General features: G+C 50.1%; 1 protein-coding gene across 1 annotated transcript in view; it reads right to left on the bottom strand.

Annotated features, from left to right (window-relative positions):
- The window catches only part of PIP4K2C (phosphatidylinositol-5-phosphate 4-kinase type 2 gamma), a 456643-nt gene that overhangs the window by 180931 nt on the left and 255617 nt on the right, over window positions 1-20095 (bottom strand). Inside the window, exon 8 of the mRNA XM_086966576.1 lies at window positions 4377-4629. Within this exon, the coding sequence (XP_086822702.1) occupies window positions 4377-4629 (253 nt within the window). The remainder of the gene's footprint in view (window positions 1-4376; window positions 4630-20095) is intronic.

Here is a 20095-nt window from a genome sequence, read left to right on the forward strand (position 1 = left end):
GGAGGAAACCATGACATCTGGTCCAAAGACTGGTGGCCTCCCTCTCTGGGAGATTGTCCCCAACCCACCAATTCGGCCAGGAACCTTGGCGTTCTCTTTGACTCGGCCCTCTCCTTTGACCTTCAAGTTAATAGAACTGTATCCACCTGCTGTAATACCATCCGCATCCTAAAAAAGATTGCCCCCTACTTGTCATCTGAAACTCGCAAGCAGTAAACAATTGCTCTGGTATCTTCCAGGCTTGACTATTGCAACGCGCTGTATGGGGGCATAAACAAGAAATCCCTCCATCGTCTTCAGATGGTTCAAAACTCTGCTGTTAGGATGGTCCTAAACCTTCCGAGGCTATCATCAGCAACCCAGGCCAGAAAGGATCTCCATTGGCTACCCATACATGCCAGGATTTCCTTAAAGCTCATATGTCTGGCCCACAGGGCCGTGTTCGACTCTGGCCCTGAAGGTATAAGGACTCTGGTTAGCCCCTATTTTCCCAAGAGAACCCTTCGCTCATCCTCAAGAAATCTGCTTGCGGTCCCCAGATTTAAAAAGGCGAAATGGGGAGGAAGAGCCTTTTCCACTCTGGCCCCTAAATTGTGGAATAACCTCCGCCCGAACTTTCCAACCAACCCTCGATCACTTTTCGGAAGCTCTTGAAGACTTGGCTCTTCTCTCAGGCTTATTATAAAATGTTTTTTCTGTTTTGTATTTTTATATACCTTATGTTTTAGTCTGCGCCTTGATGTCCTTTGGGCTAAGTTCGCGCATTACAAATAAACTTTCATTCATTCATTCTACGCGTTTTACCTGTAGCTCCAACAGACAGACATGCAACATCTCTTCTTCTTGATCCCAGAGGCTTTTAAGCTCCAGTTTCTCCACATGGGGTCCCCACCCCGGAGTGGAGGCATCCATAATCAATGTTGTCACCAGACGAAGCTTGTAGAACAGCTTTCCTTGTGTAAGGTTGCTGTCCACAATCCACCAATGTAGATAAGCAGTAGTGTCCCTGTATATTGTAAAACCGCTTTTGAGATCTCAAGATTATTTTAACCATTGCCTACAAAAGCACCACTAAAGCGCCTTTATGTGCAATCGTACATGGGTGACCAACAGAATGCAGGAAACTGATAGACCAAGACTGTAAGATGACCGTTCCACTCTGCATCACCTGAATATCTTGAACCCTCTGATGAGGAGGGAAGGCACGACTCGATGTGGTTTCCACCACTGCGTCTATGAACAAGATGCTCTGAGAGGCACCAGGGCAGATTTGGGCTTGTTGATCAAAAAGCTCAGTTTGAACAACAGCATAAACTATTGGCAACAAGTGGTAAGTCACCATATAGGGTCAGCTGGCTTTAATAAGCCAATCTTCCAGATAAGCAAATGCAAGGATTCCCACCCATCTAAGATGGGCCGCAATCACCATCATCTCCTTCTAACAAGAGGTTTGTTAGTAAGTCCAAATGAAAGGACAGCTAGCTGGTAATGCTTGGACCTGATCATTAAGCGAAAAAACTTCTTGTGTTCTTGTGTAACTGCAGGATAGGGATGCGGAAAAAGGCATCATGCAGGTCGATGGACACCATCCAGTCTTCTGGTTCCAACACAAGTAGAATCTGATCTAAGGACAGCATATTGAACTTTTAATTTCTGAGGAACGACTTCAGAATCCTGAGACTTCGGATTGGGCAAAGGCTGCCATTTTGTTTTGGGGACCAGGGCCTGGCGGGATTATAGCTAGACAAGGAGGGATGGGAGGGTGAGTTGTTGAAAGGGTAGGGTATACCCACTTTCCACAATCTGTAAGATAAAAGTTCGATGTGCTGGGTTTCCAAGCTTGTGGAAAGGCGGATATCCGTCCTCCAACATGTAGGGTGTGTGTTGTGGAAGGCAGAACTAGGGCTCTTCCCTGCAGTGGCTGGGGAACAGGAGAAGAATGAGAAGGAGAGAGGTAGAGGGAGGGCACATGTTCATCCTGTGCCTCGTCCCCTGTGTTTCTTGTAGTGGGAATTCACCTGCTGTTGGTGATGGGTGTACTGCTGACAGCCACAAAAAAAGAAACTTCTGCTGAAGCCTTGAAATCTCAGAAATTTACAGTTGCCTCTGGTGTGAGGTTGGAGGCCAAGAGACTGGGTCATGGCCTTGCTTTCCTTTAATCTCTTCAATGCAGAATTGGCATTTTTACTAACAAGAGGAGAGCTGTGGAATAGGGGTTCCATCATTGTGGTGTTGATACATGAAAAACCAGAATTCCGCAGCCAGGCATGTCAGCTTAGGGAAGAAGATGTCCCCCATTGGCCTTTGCAACCTAATCAGTTTTGACCATGGCAGATTTCAAGACTTGCTTTACTGCAGCCTGACTTTCCCTTTTCAGCTAAGCAAAGTGGGAATGTTTGCCTTTGCGAAATCCAGCACAGCATGAACATATCTTCCAAGGAGACAGGTGGCATTAATGGACTTGAGGACCTTGCTTCCAGCAGAGAACATCTTTTATGTAAATTGTTCCATTTTCTTAGCTTCCTTGTCCGATGAAGTAGTGGGGAAGGCTTCCGGTATCTGTTTTAAGGAGCAAGATGCCTGCACTTCCAGGCTTTCTGAAGATGAATGAGAGGCAAGGAAGTTGGGATCACCAGGCTCTTACATATATTTTGTATGTGATGGCCCTTGAACCTGCGGGAGAAAACAGTGGCTTCTCCTAAATGGTTCATATATGCTCAGTTCGAGACTCATTAAAAGGAAGTAATGGTTCAGATATGTAAGCAAGTGAATGAAGGACATCAGTGAGCATACCGGGCTTACAATCTGTGGATGATAGTTGCAAGTCTAAGATGTCCACTGCAATCCTAATGACTGACGGGTAGGAAGTCACCATTGGTAGCAGGAGTTGAGTCGGGGACATAAGATACCACTACAGGAAGTTATCCAGCCCATCTCAAAGGCCCACAATTTCTGGGTCAACAGGAGACGGACCTTCGTCATTGTCCTACGCTCTGGAGTTGTCGAAAATAATTTCTTCTTCCCCGAAAAAGTATTGCCCTTCCTTCATTAGTCTCTGGGCCTCTCTTCTGGAGTTGTAAAGTGGTAGGTTCATCAGAAGCAGAGACTCCTCTGTGGTCAGGATGGTTGTGGCATCAGCAGAGTTGGAGACAGTGGCTGCAGTGGAGGAGACATCAATCTGAACTGTGATGCAGATGGAGCCGGACGCTACGCCAGTGATGTTGGCTGAGGTGCCAAAGGCATCAACTGAGGGACTAGGTAAATTCTTGGGTCCAGAGCAGTAGGGAATGAACTAGGGATGTTAAATGGCAGCAGCTCATCATTGGCATCGATCCCAATGGCAGGGATTGTGCCAGAGTCTGAGTGATTCAAACAAGAATTTGGAGGTAGTGAGAGGAACAGCATGAAGAGTACAGAGTAGTAGGGCACAGGTAATCCTCCAAATGAGACAGCCAATGGGCCCAGCTTTCGCTCCACCTGGGGCAATGTATTTAGAGAAGATGTTGAACACTGCATTCAGAAACGTTGACGGATCTGTTCCAGCAGTTGGACTTTCTGGGGAGAGCTGTCCGGCCTAGGTCCTTGCAGTTGGCGCTGCAGATGCTAGCGTCTCCAGGACCAGCGCCAAGTCGTGTGGAGCCGCAAGCACCGGATCCTCTGGAAGCTAGGTTCTTGAGCAGACACTGGATTAGGTCAAGTTGACAGTTTTGGGGATGTGCTTCTCGATGTGTGGCGAAGAGACTCGGAGCTCCAATTCTTCTTATGTTTCTTCTTTGAGGTTTTTGAAATAGGTAACACTAGAGCCTTCGACTTCAGTCATGATTGACAGCGCCCATGTCGGTCTTCTTGCACCCTAACTATAAACATTTTGGCATTCTGGGATGCATCTTCTGGCACGACAAATAGGCCAGACACCAGAAGCAGATGTTGTATGGGTCTGTGATTGACATCTGACCATCACAGTCCCAACTAAGCTTGAAGTCATACTGCTTGGGTGGTAAATTGTCAAAGAGAAAACTGCACCTAGGAATACGTTTTGTGTGCAAATCATCACCTAATCAACATTCTTGAGGAGAGGTTGATGGCACAGAAAAAAGAGAATCAACATCATAAGACCAATGGAGGCGCTTTATGGCCGCAGTGACGTCACAAGGTGTTGGCGCCCCATACTCACGGAGAAGAGTTTCTAGATCTGAGTTTCCCGAGGAATGCAAGGGACATTCAAAAGGGGAGGAATCTAAATCCATCATACACCAAATTACTCATGGGAAAAGTTGAGGGGATACCAACTTTAAAAATAATAATATTTAGCCGTCATGACCCCACTCAGCCTTCTTCACACGAATGACCAATCTGCTGTGTTTTAGCTTACTTACCATCAGCACTTTTGATGGCATATACGTCAATTTGGCCATCAAACTCTCCGGGTCCAAGTGCTTTATGTGAGTTCAGGTACCCAGCAATTCCTTCGGGGGATGTTCCATACGACCCAGTTGTCCCAATTGGACATTCCTCCTCTCCTTCCTCTGTATCATCCCTCAAATCTTCCTCCTCTTCCTGTTCGGCTCGATGAATGTCGTGGATTCCAAGTAGCAGGCTGTAGTCCATAATCTTCAGTTGTACTAAGAACTAAAACATTCAAAACAGTTACTTCAGAATCAACCTGATTTTTCAGAGAAATGTTTGCAAAAGATTCCCCAGAGAAACATGTACTTGATATTTATTATTTACCCACACAAAATATAGGATACAAAGGTCTGTAATAACATCTCTTGATAATAAACAGTACACTTGTGTGATATACCAATTATTGCCAAGGATAAGCATTTTATGATCAACTTTTCAGGCCATTTCATTGGTGAAAGTGGTGAGAAGGAAACCAGGAACATGCAGAAAGTTAAGAAGAACAAATTACTTACCTTCGGTAACGTCTTATCTGTTAGAGACTCCATCTAACCGCAGAATCCTTATCCTAGAATTATCTCCAGGCCTTAGACTGGATCCAATTTATTTTTGTTAGCAGAGCCTCTGCGCACTGGTAGGTGGCTTTGTTCGGCTCCGCATGGCGTCGTCCAAGCTGTAAGTGACTTTCACAGTACCTATATAGCCACCACCTAGGCGCACTGACATCAGTTACTTTTTGTGACTTTCCATGCCAGAAGCACAGAGCCACAAAGTGCACTTACCACTGTAGTGGAATACTAGGGACCTGAAAGGGGAAAGCTTGTCCCTAAAAATCAGATCACAGAGTGGGAAGGAAGGGTGGGTAAGTAAGGAATCTGCTGCTAAATAGAGTCTCTACCAGATAAGGCGTTACTGAAGGTAAGTAACTTGTTCATCTGATAGAGACTTCTAGCCGCAGATTCCTTACCTTAGAAAAGAAACCCAACAAATGCCTCCCCAGAGGTGGGTCTGCGGACCAATTTCAAACGAGGAAGTCCTACAGGATCGAACAAGCAAAATGCCCATCTCTACAGACCAGACTGTCCAGAGAGTAGCGTTTGGTAAACGTGTGCAGAAAGGCCTACATTGCTGCCTGGTAGATGTTCAGGACTGGAACTTCGCAAGCTAATGCAATTGTTGCTGCTTTAGCTCTAGTGGAATGAACATGCAAAGTCTTAGGTCAGAGGTCTTCAATCTGTGGGGCGCAATCCCCAGGGGGGCCCTGGAGTCCTGAGAAGGGGGTCGCACATTCACCAGCTTCACTTGTGACTGCAATCAAAAACATTTGCTTTCGTTTTGGAAAAAGATAGCTGTCCTGGGAGAGCTAATTTAGATCGTTATCCGCTGAAGTTTTATCAACCGAGTCTCTAGTGCTGGAAAAGCCTGCATGCCAGAGTACCTGCTTGCCTGAATGAAATGCAAATGTGCCTACCAGTTAATCTGCACGTGTAAAGGGTGCTTGAGAGCCGGTTCTTGCTTTAATTGTTCAAACCACTCCAAGCTTTGTAAATACAAAGATTTGTGTTTTTGAGTGGTAGTGCAAAGGGTTAACAACTGGGCTGTGAAGTGCTTGCTTTTAATTTTAACTGCATTTACAAAGCCCTTAGTACTCCTACAGAAGTTTTGAAGGGACAGTTATGTAAAAAAGAATTGCATTACTTATGCTCTGGTATTACTAAAATATACATTTTGGAAGCATTATTTTATTGTAAAATTATTTGCACGTTTTGTAGCACTCTATCTTACACTTTGTGTAATGCAAGTATAAAATAATGACTTACATATTCACAGTGTTTTCTGTCAGACTATGACCTCGTAGCAGTAAAAATACACATCACTATACTCCACTGCACCAATCAAGATTTCATTCTGTGGCTCTCTGGTTACACATAGACCTCTGCAGTGCATTGACTAATAAAGGTTTCATAATGTCCTTCAGTGCATTTCCCACTAAGTACCAACTTTTTTAATTTATTTTTTCACGTAGCCACCTGGCAGATGTCAAGAACAGGGACACCACACTGAAGGGCCGTGGTGGCTGCCTTAGCTCTGGTGGAATGCGCTCGGAGGATTTCAGGAGACTGTTTCTTTGCCAAAGTGTGACACATACTAATGCAGAGGATAACCCATCACAAGATGGTCCTCTTTTGTACAGCACATCCCTTCTCTGCTCCAAAGTACCACATAAAGAGTTGGTCGTCCATCCAGAACTCTTTAGTGCAGTCAAGGTAGAATGATAACTCGTTTTAGGTCCAGGCGGTGGAGACGTTCCTCTTCCCTAGACGCATACGAAGGAGCATATAAGGTGGCCAAGGTAACAGATTGCCCTAGGTGTAAAGGTGTCACAACTTTACGGCAAAAGGAAGGCTTAGTGCGGAGCACTACCTTGACTGGAAAGACAGTCAGGTGAAAAGGCTGATGGGAAAGCGTTTGCAGCTCACTCACCCTCTTGGCATAAGTGATTGCCACTAAGAAGGCTGTCTTGTTGGTGAGCAGCAGGAGGGGAAAATTGTGCAGTGGCTCAAATGGTGCACACAAGATAAGTGAGGACCAAGTTAAGGTCCCACTGGGGCAAAATGAAAGGTGAAGGGTATGCAAATGTGTAAGCATTTTCAGAGATCTATGTACGATAGGGGACTAGAATAGTGGCATTTGGAGTGCCAACTGTAAACAAGCAGAAACAGACAAAAAGTAACCTTTTAGATCTCAATGCCCTGCCGGCAAGAGACAGGATGAAAAGAACAATGTCAGAGAGGCTGGCAGACAAAGAGTTAACAGACCGGTCTGTACAATATTTACAAAATGTTGGTCATCAACAGGCATATACCGAATTAGTTGAGGGATGCCTGGCTGCCAAATTAACTTTGCACACTTCGTAAGGAGGATTTAAAGCCATCAACTGTCGCCGCAAGGAGGCGGAGAGTTGACAGGTTCGGGTGGAGGACCCTCCCCTGCTGCTGCGACAAAAGATCCTCCAGAAGGGGCAGAAGCTCAGGATACCAAACTCTCCCTGACCAGTCCGGAGCCACAAGAATGGCTTGGGCCCAGTCGTTCCTGATCTTCTTGAGCAATCTGGACAGGAGTGGTATGGGCGGAAACTCATACAGGAGGCTTGTGCTCCATTGGAGTTGTACAGCGTCGCAGAGCGAGAGCTGCCTCGGAAACTACAATGTGCAAAACTGCTGACATTGCGCATTCTCTTCAGAGGAAAACAGATCTATCCAAGGCTCTCCCCACGGTTGAAAGAGACCTTGCGCCACCTCCGGATGGAGAAGCCACATTGTGCTTTGCTAGGCTATGATCGCTGAGCTTGGCCGCCTTGGCACTCGGGGGACCGGCCAGGTGTTGAACCACCAGGGATATGCCCTGTTGTTCCAGCCAAGTTCAGAGATTCAGGGTCTTTTGACAGAGGGTCCACAACCCCACCTCGCCTGGCGTGTTGCAGTACCACATGGCAGTAGTGTTGTCTTTGAACACTTGAACAAGCCTTCCCTTGAGGGATGGTTGAAGGAAGCAGCAGGCTCAGAGTATTTCTTTGGAGTTTCTTTGGAAGAGAGCTGCTGATCGCAGGAGATCTAGTCTTTGTGAAAGGAAGTTAGTCCTTCCAGGGGTTCTAGAGGTCGCTGTCATCATACTAGACTCATCGCTCACAATGAACCGCCAGATGAATGCCGTATCCTCAACCTGCTTCAACACCCTCCGCCTGCTTCTAAAGACCTTCAGACGGATCTCAACCGAATCCAGAAAAACTGTCACACATGCACTCATCAGCAGCAGACTGGACTACAGCAAAGCTCTCTACAACGTAATCAATAGGAAACTCCTTTGCAAACTCCAGATTGTCCACAACGCCACAGCCAGGCTGATCCTTAACATACCCCGTCGCAGTCACATCGCCCAACACCTCCGCGATCTCCACTGGCTTCCAGTCAAAGAAGAATAAGGAGTAGTTTCTGTCCTGTAACTCCAGTTCTGTAGTAGGGGTATCTCTGTTATAGTCATAATCTAGTGAATAGTCCCGCCCATGTGCGTGGACCCCGGCAATCAAAAATAATCTCTTAAGTTGTCAAATCATGCAGAAACTGCAAAGACACTTAAGAGAGAATTTAAAGACAAATAATGCAGCCTATATCCACAGGCTACACTGTCCAGTACTTCAACTAGAAATTCCACCAAACATCACCACACACAACTCATCCTGCCCAGTTTCTACCATAGAGAAACTTGCCTCCACCAGTAAAAGACTCTGGAATGATAGAGAGGAAGGCATGGACAGACAAGCCCCATAGGCTGCCATTATGTGGCTTAAATAGGATACTGTGCCTTTAAGAGAACTTTCCAGAACTCTCTCAGTATCCCAGAATGCATAGCAGGTCCCTCTTACTTTCAGTTCTTTTTGAAGGCGTAGCACGCCAGACCTGTAGCATTCTTTACATGAAGAAATATCTCCACCGGGGAGGAGGGCGGGCGCTTATGACTATAACAGAGATACCCCTACTACAGAACTGGAGTTACAGGACAGAAACTACTCCTTCTGTAGTAGGGGATCTCTGTGAATAGTCATAATCTAGTGAATAGAATGGCAAGCCCACCCCCACACCAAAGCGGCGGTGGAGAAAGAAATTAACACCACTACTGTGCAAACAAATTCCGCAGCGAAGCCTGTCCAACCTGAGCATCTGCCCTGGCATCAGTGTCCAGACAGTAATGCTTAGCAAAGGTATGAACCGACTTCCAAGTGGCTGCCTTGCAGATTTCAGCAATCGGCACGTTACGGAGCAAGGCTGTTGTGGCAGCTTTGCCCCTGGTGGAATGAACCTTAGGCTTACCTCCTAAGGTCTTATTAGCTTTTTGGTAACACAATTGTATGCAGGACACAATCCACCTCGAAATGGACTGAAAAGACCCGTCCTGACTGATCCATAATTGATAAACAACTGGTCAGACCTAGGAATATCTTTGGCTTTATCCAGATAAAATTTCAACACCCTCCTAACATCCAGGGAATGGAGAGACCTTTCCGCTGGAGACGAAGGATTCTGAAAAAACGTAGGCAAAGTTATGGTCTGGTTGACATGAAAATCAGAAATAACCTTGGGAAGAAATTTAGTGTGAGTATGCATAACAACCTTAGCAGCATGAAATACAGTATAAGGTTCGTGGCAACACAACGCCTGAATTTCACTCACCCTGCGGGCCGATGTAATGGCCACGAGGAACGCCGCCTTCCAGGACAGGTGCTGCAACGAAGCCTTATGAATAGGTTCAAAAGGCTCCTTCATCAACCTGGACAGCACCACATTCAGTTCCCATGAAGGCGGAGGAAGCCTGACAGGAGGGAATACTTTCTTCAAGCCTTCCAAAAAGTCTTTGATCACAGGGATCTGGAATAAGGAAGTCTGTGAAGGGCATTTCCTGTAGGCAGTCAATGCAGCGAGATGAACCTTAATGGAATGAACATTAAGTCCAGACTGCGCCAAATGTAGAAGGTAAGGAAGGATTACATCTTCCTTGCACGTCGTCGGGTCATGGTTCTTAGACTGGCACCAGATACAGAACCTCTTCCACTTGTAAGCATAGGAAGTCCGAATGGAAGGTCTCTTAGACTCCTTCAGTATGTCCATGCAGTCATCAGGTAGATTCAGATGGCCATATTGCACTATCTCAGGAGCCATGCCGCCAAACTCAAAGACGAGAGGTTGGGGTGTAACATCCGTCCCCCGAACTTCGTGAGGAGGTCCGGCCTGCACGGCAGCCGAATGTGAGGAAGGAGAGACCGGTGAAGCAGGTCCGTGAACGACCACTGTCTGGGCCATTCCGGGGCAATGAGTATCATCCGAGCCCTGGACCGGGCCAGCTTGATGAGCACCGCCGGAATCAGGGGAATGGGCGGAAAAGCGTACAGGAAGCTGTTCGACCAGTTGATCCATAACGCATTCCCCAGCGTCCCCTGCTGGTAGTACCTGGAGGCGAAGTCTCGGCATTTGCTGTTTTCAGCGGTGGCGAACAGATCTACGTCTGGAGTTCCCCACCTTGCGAAGACTTCTCCTAGTACTTCGTCGTTTATGACCCATTTGTGGTTTTCCTGAACCAGTCTGCTCAGTGCGTCTGCCTGAACATTCTGCACACCTGGCAGATGGGTAGCCGTTATCGTCAGTCCTCTGGCCAGTAGCCAGTGCCAGATAGTCGGCGCCTCCTGCGACAGAGTGCGTGATCTCGAGCCGCCCTGCTTGTTGAGGTAATACATTGTGGTGGTATTGTCCGTCTGTACAAGCAGAGAGTTGGTCTGAAAGGACGGAAGAAAGGCCTTCAATGCCAAGTGAACAGCTCTGAGTTCCAGGAAATTGATGTGATACGTGGCCTCCATCGGGGACCACGTTCCCTGAATCTGTAGGTTCCCGGAGTGCGCTCCCCACCCCAGGAGAGTAGCATCCGTCACGACAGTCTGCGTGGGAATGTCCTTGTGGAAGGGAACCCCTCTGAATAGATTCTCCACTGAACACCACCACTTCAGAGACTGCAGAGCATGCAGAGACAGTCTTATCTTGTCGTCCCAAGATCCTTTCCTCTGATCCCACTGGTCTTCCAAGCACTCCTGCAGCGGTCTCATGTGCAGCCGTGCGTGTGGCGTCAGGAAGATACAAGAGGCCATTGATCCCAGTAGAGAAGACACCGTCCTCACTGTTGTAGATGGAGTCGTCATAAGAGCCTGAGTCTTCCGAAGGAGTGATAATCGTCGCTCTTCCGAAGGAGACACGCTTGCTGACAGCGTATTGATGGAGGCTCCGAAGTACAGTATGCATTGGACCGGAGTCAGGACAGACTTGGACATGTTGATGTGCAACCCCAGCTTGTTCAAGAGAACGCACGTCTTCTGGAAGTGTGCTCGCGCTTCTGAGAAGGAGGATGACATGATCAACGAATCGTCCAGGTACGGGTAGACAAACACATTGTTCTTCCGTAGGTGTGCTGCTACCACCGCCATGCACTTCGAGAATGTTCTCGGCGCAGACTTCAGTCCGAATGGGAGTAATGTGTATTGATAATGATTGGAGCCGACTTGGAACCGCAGGAACTTCCTGTGTTTGTGTGCAATGGGCACATGGAAGTACGCATCCTGTAGGTCTATAGCACATAGCCAGTCTCCCTGTTGCAACTGAGGATAAATCTGATGCAACGACAGCATGCAAAACTTTTCCCTGCGAATCCATCTGTTTGCCTGTCGCAAGTCCAGAATGGGCCTGAACTCGTTCTTGTCCTTCTTGCGAATCAGGAAGAACCGGGAGTACAGACCTCTTCCTCTTTGAGACAGAGGTACGTCTTCTATCGCCCTTTTCCTTAACAGGATATCGGCCTCCGCCTGGAGCTCGCACAGTTGATACTGTGAGCTGACCGGTGGAATTGCTGGAGGCGGGCTGGTGAACCGAAGACTGTATCCATTGCAAACAATATTCAGCACCCACTTGTCATGAGTAATTTTTCTCCACTCTGCCAGAAAAAATTGAATGCTTCCCCCTACCGGAGTGGGTAACAGATCCAGGGGAAGTAAGTGCTCAGGGCCTAGACCCGGCCGGGCCTTTGGTCGCTGGAGCCGACTGTTGGCCTCCTCTGCCCTTCTGGCGTTTCTGGAACGGCTTACGGAACTGTTGAGGTTGCTGTGACTATCCCGAAGGTTGGCCACGTCCTCTGCCCTGTCCACCGAACAGCCGTTGGAAAGGGAGGTACGATTTCTTCGCTTCTTTGGGCTTCTCCAGGCCCACAGCCGTGAGCGTTTCGGCCTCCGCCTTCATGCGGGCCATTTCGTCATCCGCATGTTTCCCAAAAAGGGTCTCGCCAGAGAATGGAAGGTTGCCACCCTTTGCTATGCGTCCGGTTTTAGTGACGTAAGGCGGAGCCAGGCGTGACGTCGCTGGTTAACCCCATGGCAAAAACCATGCGCTGCTAATAGGGACGAGTCTGCTGCAGCGCTGATAATCTGATTCGCTACCAGCATCCCTTCATTCAGCACTTCCTGGAAGTCTTCCCGCTTCTCGCGGGGCAAGTGTTCCGCAAACTGCTGGAGGGAGTCCCAGAGGGCGCGGTCGTAGCGTCCCAACAACGCCGTGGCACTCGCAGCCTTCATAGAGGTCACCTATGTTCCACATACTTTCCTACCCGCTGAATCCATCCATCTAGACTCTTTATCCGGGGGAACCGTTGATGACTGGGTGGTGGCATGTTGTTTGCGGGCCGCCGTCACAATTACAGAATCCGGAGGAGGTTCCGCCCTTAGAAAGGCCGGGTCCGAATCGGGAGCCCGGTATTTCTTCAGCAATCTCGATGGGGCCGCCTTTGTCACCGCAGGGGTGGGGAAAAGGTCCATGGCCGGTTCCTCCAGGCCCGGCACCAGAGGCAACAGTGGACGAGACAGATGTTTCTGGTGCAGTGTCTCGAAAATGACTGATGTCTTTGGCGTGGGCACCGTCAAAGATATGCCCAATTTTGCAGCGCCCCTCAAAAGCACATCATGGAACGCTACCAGGTCATCAATCGGAGACACCCTCGTGTCTGGTGACCCCGACAAGGTTGGAGAGTAGTCCCTGGTCCCTGAGGACCTCGTGCAAGAGCGAGATCTGTGCCTCCTATGGCGGTGTCTCGACCGTGTGGACGATCTGTGGCGCGATTGCTCCTTCCTCCTAGAGCGAGAGCGTGATCTCCCAGCCCGTGGACGTTCCACAGGTTTCCGTGGGGGCGTCTTCCTCGGTTCCTCCTGGGGTCTAGGTTTCGGGGTCCCCTTAGGAGGTGTCGACAGGGGAGGTAAAGACGTCGACCTCGGCGGAGGGACCGGAGGTATCACCGACCGAGGGGCAGGCCCATGCGGTGGAAGTGGTGGCAGTGGTCGGCCTGGTGGAAGTGGAGGGTTGGTGGGAGGGTCCTCCTTAGGTACAGGAGGAGGGGGTGACCTAGGCCGAGTTGGTGTGTACACCACCGAGTACACCGAGCCAGGTGACTCCTTCGGCGAAGGGGACTGTGGCCCAGCCCCTTCAGCAGGCGATCTCTTCCTCTTGGGTCCTCCACTAGATCCAGCCTGACTTCTGGCGCCAGAACTCCTCTTGCTCCGTTTAGGAGAGGTGGGGCTACTCCTAGACGCCGATCTCTTCCTTCTCGACGCTGAGCGTCGCTTTTCCGGCATCGAACATCGCCTCCGCGACTCCGGCGTCTACCGCCGCCTCCGCGATGTCGACCTCTTCCTTCTTGACGCCGAACGCCGCCTCCGCGACGTCGACCGTTCCATCTTCGACGACGAGCGTCGATTCCGCCTTCTCGGAGTCCTCTACGTCGAGGAGCCCCTCGACGCCGACCGTTGTCGCGACGGCGATCGGCGGTGTCGCATCGACGGCGAGCGCCGATGCTTGTCTTCAACGTCGATAGGTCGACTCCGACGTCGACGAGGACGATGAAGACGCCGTCGACGGTGGTTTCGACGGCGGCCTGTCCAGGTCCTTCGACGTCGAATCTTCACGCCGTCTCGACCCAGAGCCCCGGGGAGATGGGGAACACACCGTCGTCATCCCTCTCGACGTCGTCGCCGATGCAATCGACGCCGACGGAGACCGGGACCGGGACCGTTTGCTGGCCTTCCTGCCTCTGGGGAGCCCCCCAGAGGCCTCAGCAGAGGCAGAGGGAACCTTACCAGCCTGCCCAGACCCACCTGCAGCCTGCAGTCGTCTTTCTTCAAGGCCTTGAAGCCTAATCTTCAGCCTGTCCCTCAGGGTCCTTGCTGAAAACTGCTGGCAGATGTCACAGTCTTCAGGGACATGTGTGTCAGGGAGACAGACGATGCAGACGTCGTGTGGATCACTCTTGGCTTTATTCCTTCCACATGCTGGGCATTTGTCGAAAAGATCAGGCATTTTAGAGCCCTAAAAAGCCTGAACCAACACACAGGAGAGAAGAAAAGCACCAAGAAAGAATACTCAAACACTTTTATCCAAAAAAGTGACAAAAATCCAATGAATCCTTGAAACAAGGGAGAGCTCAATGCCAGGGTCCTGTTAGCAGGAGCCGGAAAAAAGAACTGAGAGTAAGAGGGACCTGCTATGCATTCTGGGATACTGAGAGAGTTCTGGAAAGTTCTCTTAAAGGCACAGTATCCTATTTAAGCCACATAATGGCAGCCTATGGGGCTTGTCTGTCCATGCCTTCCTCTCTATCATTCCAGAGTCTTTTACTGGTGGAGGCAAGTTTCTCTATGGTAGAAACTGGGCAGGATGTGTTGTGTGTGGTGATGTTTGGTGGAATTTCTAGTTGAAGTACTGGACAGTGTAGCCTGTGGATATAGGCTGCATTATTTGTCTTTAAATTCTCTCTTAAGTGTCTTTGCAGTTTCTGCATGATTTGACAACTTAAGAGATTATTTTTGATTGCCGGGGTCCACGCACATGGGCGGGACTATTCACTAGATTATGACTACACAGAGATCCCCTACTACAGAACCTTCAAACTCCTCACCCACGCAACAAGGCCCTTCACAACACCGGAAGGGAATTAAACAGTTGCCTCTCCTTCCACGCACCCAAAAGACACCTGCGATCAGCCCAGCTCTCACTGGCCAATGTTCCACGTATCAGAAAGACTAGAACGGGAGGAAAGTTCTCCTACCTCCTAGCCAGTCCAGAACACCCTCCCCCTCCGGCAATCTCCCATAGTGCCCCAGTTCAGGAAGGACCTAAAGACCTAGCTTTTCTGGTGACTCCAGAACTCAATGGAGCCACCCCTCCACCCCTGTCCCCTCCAGTGCCTTGAGACCCTCACGGGTGAGTAGCTGCACTTTCCCAACCTTGATTGATTGATTGGCTACAAGGCAATTCAACTTCTGCTGCAGGATCTCTGGAAACTGCAGACGGACCGGTAGGGCTGAGGCCAAGTCAGTTCTTCTCAACAGTCTCTTGTGCTGTGTGACTTCTTCCGTCCTCCTTCTTCGTAGGTCAGTAATCTAGGGAGGCAAGGCGCAGGGTCACCCCTAAATACTACATTTAAAGGGCATTTACAGGGGTATGCAGGTCAGGACCAATAGGTCCCTTAGGGTGAGTACACTCCCTATTATGCCACACTCCAGTGGGAGGGAGCACGAGCCTCCAATTGGCTTGGTCCCCTCCTCTTCAAGATGGAGGGTACGGAGATGTGTGCTTCACCTCGCCTTCCCCAGCTGAGGCTGACAAAGATGGGCACACCTTTCCTCCTAACTTGGTTTTCCAGCCGATCCTCCAGCCCAAGGCAGTGGTCAGAACTGGTGGGACCCAGCCCATCCTGGGGCGGGAGGCATGACACCTCTGCCCAGGATGGGCTTTGTTTCTGGACCCAGAGGGCGGGACCCTCTACCCAGGGCTCCAGAAACCTGTCTGGTGGTGGCAAAGGGCAGGCACCCATTCAGGAACCTCACATGGGCTGGTCGTTTTTCAGGGGGCATCTCTAAGATGCCCTCTGAGTGCATTTTACAATAAATCCCACACTGGCATCAAAGTGGGTTTAATGTGCTCAGAAGTTTGCTACCAGTAAAGCCATTAGGGAGCTGTGGAGTTTGTAATGACCAACACCCAGACCATGTACTCTGTATGGCTTTACTGCACTTACAATGTCTAAGAATGGACTTGGGGACAAGGTTGGGGTACAGTGCTCATGCAACTGTACCCTCACCTGTGGGCTAGTGCACACTGCTAGAGGGGCGACTTCTGGCCCAAGGAAGTGGGCTGCAGGTATGGCACACAGGGATGTGTGCCATGTCGTCTCTTCACTTTTCTCAGCTCCAAAACATGCAGCCTGCAATGGCAGTGTATGTCAAGGTCCAGGGTTACTCAAGGTGGCAGAATAGGTGCTGCAGCCCTTAGAGGACTTTCCTGGTCACAATGTTCTTGGTACCCATGATTCCTTTCACAAGAGGCTTAGCTGTGGCCAGAGGCATGCTAATTGTGGGTACAAAGGTACAGTTTTGGGAAAGAAAAATTCCTGGGAACCCGATTGGCAGGGACCCAGGGCACATCAAGTCAAAGTGCACCAAGTGCCAGGCAAAACGTGGGGGGGTTACTGCAACAGAAACCCATTTTCTTTCAATGGTAATTAGGCTTAAAGTGCCAAACGGATCGCATGAAGCTCCAACAAGCTGATGTGGAGCCCGGCTTCCACCGGCGACCAGAGTCCTCTGATCTCAACCTTTCCCAGATGGCCGCCCCATCCTAGAAGCGACGCTTCCGTCACCTTTGTGAGGTCTGGGTGGGGGAGAGAGGTATGCCTCAGACCAAATCGCGGTTTGTCAGCCACCACTACAGATCGTTCACAGTGCCCTCCGATATCTGAATGAGGTCAGTGAGGTTTCCCTGATGCTGCACCCATTGAAACTTCAGGTCGGATGGTAGAGAGTGTCATCTGCCACGGTCCACTAGCAGGATGCAGGAGGTTGTGAGGCCCATTCTCACGGAAATCCAGAATAGAGGCTGAAACATCAGTATCATAGCCTGAATATCCTGGATTCGCCACTCTGGAGGATAAGCCTGAAACTGCAACATGTCCAGAACTGCTCTGATGAACTGGAGTGTCGAAGGGAGTCAGGTGTGACTTCGGCACGTTAATCATGAACCCCTGTGAATTCATGATGTTCGTCATAGTCTGGATGTGGGAGATGACTGCTAGGGACAGGTCCACCTTTAACAATCAGTCATCAAGATAGGGGGAAGACTGGAACCCCTGTTCTCCTCAGGTGGGCTGCGACCACTGCCATCTCCTTGGTAAACACCCAAGGCGCACTGGTGAGGCCAAAGTGGAGCACGGCAAACTGGAAGTGCTTGTGGCCCGTAGGAAACCGCAGGTAGCGGCAATGGGCAGGCAGGATGGGAATATGGAAATAGGAATCCTGCAAGTACAACGCTACAATCCAGTCTCCCGGGTCCGAGGCAGACAAGACCTGAGCAAGAGTGAGGACCTTTAACTTTTCTTTTTTGAGGAAGTAGTTGAGGGCTCTGAGGTCAAGGATAGGATTAAGGCCCCCGTCCTTCATTGGAACCAGAAAATACCGGGAATAGCAAGCACAGCCTATTTCTAGCCCGGGACCCCTCTCTATAGCTCCCTTGGTCAAGAGAGTTTTGACTTCCTCGCGAAGTAAGGCAAGGTGATCCTCGGTCAACCGATTTTATATTGGAGGCATTGAGGGAGGGTTAGTCTCGAAGGGGAAGGAATAGCCCCTTCGGACTATTAACAAAACCCACCTGTCCAAGGTGATATCCAGCCAGTGCTGGAGGTGATGGCGTATACTGCTACCAACTTGACGCCCCTGATCTGGAAAGATTGGACTAGCAAGGTTTGGAGGGGGAGGTGGTTGCTGCCTGACCTGATTTCTGGCCTCCCAATCCCCAGGGTCAGAGTGGACCTCGGCCACACAGAGGTTGCGGAACATGCACAGTCCGCTGGCTGGGTTAGGACTGGCATGGTTGGAAGTCCCTTCTGTAGCAACGAAAGGAGGACACAGGCCAGGATGACACAGAGACACCGTGGTGCCCCCCCCTCCCCTTAAAGCGCTCTGGCGCCACCGTCCGACCGGTCTACGTTGAGACGAGAGCCATCAAAGGGCATGTCCATGAGGTTGGCTTGGACATCCCCTGAAAAACAAGACGTTCTCAGCCAGGCGTGGTGCCTGACGGCCACCGTCTATGAAATTGCTCTGCCCAGCGAGTCTGTTGTGTCTAGGCCACAGCGTATGGCAAACTTTGCTGCATCTCTACCATCTGCAACCGCCTGGGAAAGGACGGGTCGGGCCTCCTCCGGGACTTGTGGCAGCACGTGCGCCAACGTTTCCCATAATCAATGAGAATAACAGCACAAGAGGCATGCACTGTTTACCGACCGCAATGCTAGGCTGGTGGAAGAGAATATCTTCTTTCCAAAGCTGTCAAGTCTTATGGATTCTCTATCCGGGGGTGTGGTAGGGAACGCACAATGGGAAGCAGAGGCTTGGATCACCAAGATCTCTGGGCTGTGGTGGTTTCAGAGGAAACTGGGTCGCCCAGTGCAGGGCGATGGCGGAGGGCAATAGTTCTGTTCACAGGAGTTATTGTGCTGAGCTTTGAATGGGTGCCTATCAGAACATATGTCAAGGCCTCATTAAATGGAAGCAGGGTTTCCGAGGTGGAGACACCAGGCTGCAGGACCTCCATGAAAACATTGGTTTTGACAGCCACTGTATGAAGCTGCAGGTCCAAGACCACCACAGCCATACGCACCACAATTGCAAAGGAAGACCCTCCTTCGAAGCCAGGTTAGGAGGAGACAGCATGTCAGACTCTGGGGAGGTGTCCAACCCGCTGGTATCACCCAGGTTTTCATACCAATCCATTTCCTTGTTGACTGATGCCCCTCCCAAGCTTCATCCAGTCCTAGCCCTTCAGAATAAGGCACAAGGCACAACATGGAGTCCAAAAACTCCGTTGGCGCTGGTGGACAACTCAGCCGGCTCTGTGTCGTCCGAAATGATGGTGGGGGAGGCGCCACTGATGGGGGCCGGAGACGTCGAGTGTCTCAGCAACAGACACAGTGCAGGGGAACGTTGAAGTGATACGGCCGCCGTCAGTCTGGATCCAGCAACGGATCCAAGAGGAACCCATGGAGCAGGAGGCGCAGAACCCATGGGGTCTCCTTCTGCTGAGCCTGCGGGTCCCGAAAGCACGCTGCCAGGGTCAGGCCGCTCAAATACTGCAAACATGGTGTCATAGAATTCTTCTAACTGTGCAGGGATCACTCCTGGCCCCGAAATGGTAGGGAAATGTGGAATTGAGCCGACCCAGGCACCCGCTCTGCAGAGCGGAGCTTCGACTGCAAGACTCCTAAGTCTCGTTGAGTGACAGACGGGGCGAAGTCAAAGCATTCTTTAAATTCTTATGCTTTTTAGGGTGCCTTTTACCGGACCTCAATGACTTTGAGTGGGAGGAAGAAGACTTCGATCCCCCGGACCGGTGTTCAGACCTTCCTCTCGACCAGGAGCAAGATCTCCATGGCGCTGGACGCCAGGCTGCAAGCAGCTTTACGGACCGCTTCCTCAAAGCTTTCAGCACCAAGGCCCAGCAATCGGAGCACGACTTTGGGTCGTAGTAGCGCACCAGGCACCGAAGACATACCAGATGGGGGTCCGTGACCGACATGGCTCAGTGGCAGGTGCTGAAAGGTTTGAACCCAGAGGTCTTACTGGACATCCTACACACCAAAAATGTCAACAAAAAGTCGAAAAAAGTCAGTCCAAAAAGTGACTGGGGGGAGCTCTCTTCAACGGATCTGCATTGGCTGGTGCAGAAAGAAAAGAACGGACATCAGCACATCGGGGTGGCACCTATATAGATGACGTGGACGTCACCAAGACGAACCAGACAGCTATCTGCGCACAGGGGTACTGCTATCAAAAATCTTCTGGACCCAGCCTTACACCTGGAAGTTTCAGGTAATGAATCTGCAGCTAGATATCTCTTTCAGATTATTTGCTTGTTCTCTAGGGACATTTCACTCCTGTGATATTTAATTCCCTCAGAAGATTCTCATGTTTTCATGATTGTGGCCCTTTTTAGGAACACCCTGGTCTAACCTGGCAGAGCCTACTGTTAACTTTTTCTGGCATCAGGCAGCAGCCGTTTCCCCC

Source organism: Lissotriton vulgaris, chromosome 1_1 (assembly GCF_964263255.1).
Source record: "Lissotriton vulgaris chromosome 1_1, aLisVul1.2, whole genome shotgun sequence".
In the NCBI taxonomy this organism is placed as follows: Eukaryota; Metazoa; Chordata; class Amphibia; order Caudata; family Salamandridae; genus Lissotriton; species Lissotriton vulgaris.